General features: G+C 38.9%; 1 protein-coding gene across 1 annotated transcript; it reads left to right on the top strand.

Annotated features, from left to right (window-relative positions):
• On the top strand, positions 1–2,357 carry LOC147628325 (fe(II)/2-oxoglutarate-dependent dioxygenase 4-like). The gene is made up of 4 exons (XM_086813414.1): positions 1–353; positions 545–786; positions 1,544–1,859; positions 2,043–2,357. Exons 1-4 carry the CDS (start codon positions 75–77, stop codon positions 2,286–2,288), a joined length of 1,083 nt encoding a protein of 360 aa, XP_086669540.1. The 5' UTR covers positions 1–74; the 3' UTR covers positions 2,289–2,357.
• Positions 2,358–4,956: the final 2,599 nt, after the last annotated feature.

Raw genomic sequence — 4,956 nt, forward strand, 5'->3', positions numbered from 1 at the left:
CGAGCTAGCTCTATAAGATTAAAGTGCTGGTGCTCTAGTCTTAGAGTACAATCTCTGCTTGCCAGTTTGTAGCCATGTCGATGGTCGCCGGCGTTCAGAATAGCGCAGATTCGGAGAGGGTGATCGGGATCAAGGAGCTGGTGGATGATGGCCTGCTTCAAGTGCCGCCCATTTATGTCCGTCCACCCCACGACCGCCCATGCACTGGCCCGGCCGCCGATGACAACGTTGTCCATCGCCAAATCCCGGTTATCGACCTCGCCCATCTTGGCGCCGCTGCCGACGATGGCGATGAGAGATCCAGAGTGGTCCAAGAGATCGGCCGTGCTTGCGAGGAGTGGGGCTTCTTCCAGGTTACGTCGTTTGTTTTCTCAATTATTAAAAAGAAAACACACACACACACACACACTGTGTGTGTGTTTTCTGTTCTACAATGAGATCAAAAGCAAAGCATCTACGAAACCCAAGTCGAGGGGATTTTTATTTATTTATTTATTGGTTAAATTTGGGTTTTGAGTAATAATAAGAGTAGTGGTAATAGCAGGTCATAAATCATGGCGTACAACCACTCACCATCCAACGACTTCGTGCCGCCGCACGAAACTTCTTTGAGCAGCCCGCACATGAGAGAATGCGTTTCCACAGTCAAAACTTTAAAGCCTCTGTTAGCTACTCCACAAGCTTCAACCCTAAACTCGAGACAGTTAGAGAGTGGAGGGACACCCTGAGCTTCAACCGTTTTCCTGGCCGTTGTGATGGCTTTCAAGAAGCTCCCGAGATTTGCAAGTAAGAAATTTCTCAATGTAACTCTTTCTGCTCAAAAAAAGGTTTGGCCTCTGTGGTATGTCATGTTTACTGAGGGAATTAGTCTGAAAATAAGAAAATCAAATCTGCTAATGAATTCTCCCAACGACTCTTCAGCGAGTTTTTCTTTTCTTTTTCTTTTTGAACGGGGGGGGAGGGATTTCAGTGTGGCATTCCGATGCCTTTTTGAAAGACAAAATCTTTTTTTTACTAAAAGTCTTTAATAAAAAACATTATGAAGTCCAATTATTGAATAAAAAGATTCTTGTATACCACGTTTTTCTCCTCTCGCTTCTCTCTTTTTATATACATATTTAATATATGTATTTAAGAACCAAGGTAATATGTTTTCATAATTATGTAGTATATTAAATATCTGCATATAAGAACCAAAATACAACATAGTGTACATACATATATGCATATCCATAAGTATAGGTTATGCATATCCGTATATATGCATGCGTGCACACACGCACATACATCTATATATACAGATCCATATGCATATATATATGCATGCATACATACATACATACATATATATCCATATAAGTATGTGTATGTATATATATAGAAATACTATATACATATCTATGTGCATATTTACATATCCATATGGATATGGATATCCATATCCATATGGATATGCATATATATACATATACATATATATTATATAAGTTTGACATTATCTAGTTCTGATTATTTTTGTATATTTTGGGGTGCTTGTTTGAAGGGAGCCACTCCTAGAGTATATTGGAGGGGTAGAGGTGCTTGCAGGAAGGCTTTACAGGGCCATATTCGAGAGCCTGGGGTTGGATGAAAGGGAGGTGCCAAGGATTCCTCGCGTGCTCATGGGGATCAACTACTATCCCCCATGCCCCGATCCAAGCCTCACATTGGGTTTAAGCGGCCACTCGGATGTGAGCTGCCTCACCATCCTGCACCCAGACGAAGTGCCAGGCCTCCAAATCAGGCACAAGGGAAGCTGGCTGCCTGTCATACCAATTCATCCCGATGCCTTTGTTATCAATTTGGCTGATCAAATTGAGGTAAAACCATCCATAATCAAGTCTCATTGTTTTTAAATTTTGGTTTACACCTCAGATCAATTTTCTCTTTCAACATTGGATTTGCTTTTGTAGAAAATTTTAAATTACTGGGTCGATGTGTTCCTAAAACATTGGATTAATTTTCCTGTAATTTTCACGTACATCTCCTCCTTTTTTTTGCAGATTCTGACTAACGGCAAGTACAAGAGCATTGAGCATCGAGTAGTCACTAATGGAGAGAAGCCCCGAATGTCCATGGCTTGCTTTTTTGGCCCCACTGAGGATACCATCGTTGCCCCCCTCCCTAAGCTTCTCCATGAGAACAACCCCCCTCGCTATAAACCAACAAGGTTTGAAGATTATGTCCAAAATTTTGCCAACAACCGGCTATTATCTGACCGAGGTACACTCGAATTTGCAAGAGTCTAGCATTTAGGAGTGTCCCAGAGGACTAAAGCTACCTCTATTTTAATAAATTTGCAGATTTATCGATGTCAATACACATCACATTTGTGTGTCTCTTGATCCAAATTTAGTTCTAAAGACCACTATGTTTATTGGAACTTCTAGGAAAAGCATAACCTCACATCATTCCTCTTAAAGAACGTTGCATTTATTTTACCTTGATCCAAGAGAGTATACAAAGATTGATTTAACCAAGTCATTAGTTGAAGGTACTAAGGCAAGTGGAATGCACACATTGCCATGTTGAATCACATATATTGAATGTGAGATTGGATTTCCTTAATACAAGAAATGAGAAGTTGAGATGAAAAGGGAAGCTTAGCAAGGAGCCAAAGCTAGGGAAGAGAAGCTATCTTAGTCAAGGATTAGGCCTGATTGGCATGGCTGAGTGATGTAGTGTCTATCTTTAACTCTCTTTCGGGCTATAGATTGGATGTGGCAAAGTAGTAAAGTGGAGATGTCCCCACAAGGGAAAGAATTTACCACTCCTAAAATAATAGCATTCATGAATTTTCAATGTAGATTGAAAAAAAACAATGGGAATTGGGTTTGTCTTGAAATAATGGGCTCAGATTTTACCAAATTTGAAAAAAGAGAACCTTCAAGCTCAATCGATTTTTATTGAAAAAATGCATAAGTTAATTTGTTTAATAACAAACTTCAAAATTTTGAATCTTTTAATTCAAGGCTACGCAAAATTATCCAGTTTGAGCCATGAAAATTACATTAAAGGACGATTTTTTCTAACACCGTTGGTGTGTACCATTTTGAAGGAAAATCCAACCAAGGTCAAGACATCTACTTTTCTAGATTGAGTGGGAAAAAATGTGTTTTTTTTCTTTTTTCAAGCATTGGAATATACATGACATATTTTTGGAGGAGAGGTGAGTCTTATGTTGCATACAAGTACCTCCCTGTTGAAAACGCAATTCCAATCCAACGAGGTAAGAGTTGATATCACTAGTTTACAATGTACTAGTATGTTAAGGTTTTGCTAAGGTTATGTGAAAATCTAGGAATGTGTTGGGGCTTTCCAATAAAAAAATGGAAATTAAAACTTAGGGCTTTACAAAAAATCTAAGACCTTCTTTGATTTTGGCCCTCTTGAAGAGGGTTTTTTTTAACAACTTCAAAAAAAAAACTTGGAATTCACTTAATAATAAGGCTATGCTAATACACAAGCACAAAGCCAATTGCAATTATGCAATTGTTATGTATATTGATAATTGCAAAGTCGGCTATAGCTATAGTGAATGTGCTTTTTTAAAGCTAGAATTGTGTTAATAGAGCCCTAACGTTTGTCAAAAAATGAATATCTAGTGGTGCTAGTAGGAAAGCCTTAGTGTGCTAAGGATGATAGTGTTTTGGCCAAGACTCCCTCAACTTTGTGGATGAGTACACTCATTCAGATAAAAATTGAAATCTTTTTGTTTTTTTTGGGTGGTTTTACATTTAATACAAGTGAAAGCTCTTTTTTTTAAAATAAATTTTGCATTTGATATACAAGCGAATGCTCTTTTTTGAAAATAAACAAAGTAATGCAAATGTTCATTTTCATGATTTCTAAAGGTAAGGTGTTGTTTCAACCCATTGAGTATTATTCAAGATTTTCCCAACCGTCATTTCATCACAACATCAAACTCTCTCTCTATCTTTGATCACAATCAACTATTAATCTCTCTTGTGCTTGTCTGTCAACACAACATCAATCTCTCTATCTTTGATCACAATCAACAATTAATCTCTCTTGCTTGTCTATTAACATCACTCTCTCTCTATCTTTAATCACAATCAACTATTAATCTCTCTCTCTTTAATCAACAATTAATCTCTCTTGCTTGTCTATTAACATCACTCTCTCTCTATCTTTAATCACAATCAACTATTAATCTCTCTCTCTTGCTTGTCTCTTAACAACATCAATCTCGCTATCTTTGATCACCATCAATAATTAATCTCTCTTGCTTGTCTGTTAACAACATCAATCTCTCTCTCTCTCTCTCTCTCTCTCTCTCTCTCTCTCTCTTTGATCACAAATCTATCTTGCACGTCTATATCGTTAATAGTGCTTAACTATAAAGTAAGGCCCACTAAAGGTCTCGTTGTCTCAAAATTGTGGAGGCCTTATTGCCTACCAAAAGGCATGCATAAGATTTACTATGCAAAACCATCACACATGGTACGGACCCTCCTCCACGTGCACGGGACTAAAACCAATGCTTCTTGTTTTTCTAGAGCTTGTGTAGTATACAACGTGAAAGTATTTAAGCATTAGCACCCACGTCACGTGTCACGTAGCATGTAGCATGTATGTGGGCTCAACCGGACTATGAGACCGCATGTTAGAGAACGACGGGTGGCAAGCAAGTCCGGGGTTCAGGGGTGAGACACCCAGGTCAGAGTACCACAAGCCTCTAGGCTAGATATAGCCTGCTCGGATGGGGGATCTCTTATTCTTGATCTACAACTGGGAGGTGAACATGAGCCATTCCTGTCTCACTTCACGTAGTTGGAGTGTGTCCGCCCGCAGGAGTCCGTATGATCGAAACATCACATTGGTGTTACACTCCCTTACCGCGTGATTGGGGGCAGAGCCTGCCTGCTGCAAAGGATAAGGAACCTTGTCTTTTAA

Source organism: Cibotium barometz, chromosome 19, assembly GCF_041138505.1.
Source record: "Cibotium barometz isolate CiBa-2024 chromosome 19, ASM4113850v1, whole genome shotgun sequence".
NCBI lineage: Eukaryota > Viridiplantae > Streptophyta > Polypodiopsida > Cyatheales > Cibotiaceae > Cibotium > Cibotium barometz.

Coding starts and splice junctions, on each gene's coding strand:
- LOC147628325 (XM_086813414.1), top strand. CDS start 75: ATGTCGATGGTCGCCGGCGTTCAGAATAGCGCAGATTCGGAGAGGGTG. Junction 787..1,543: donor GAAGCTCCCGAGATTTGCAA/GTAAGAAATTTC, acceptor GCTTGTTTGAAG/GGAGCCACTCCTAGAGTATA. Junction 1,860..2,042: donor ATTTGGCTGATCAAATTGAG/GTAAAACCATCC, acceptor TTTTTTTTGCAG/ATTCTGACTAACGGCAAGTA.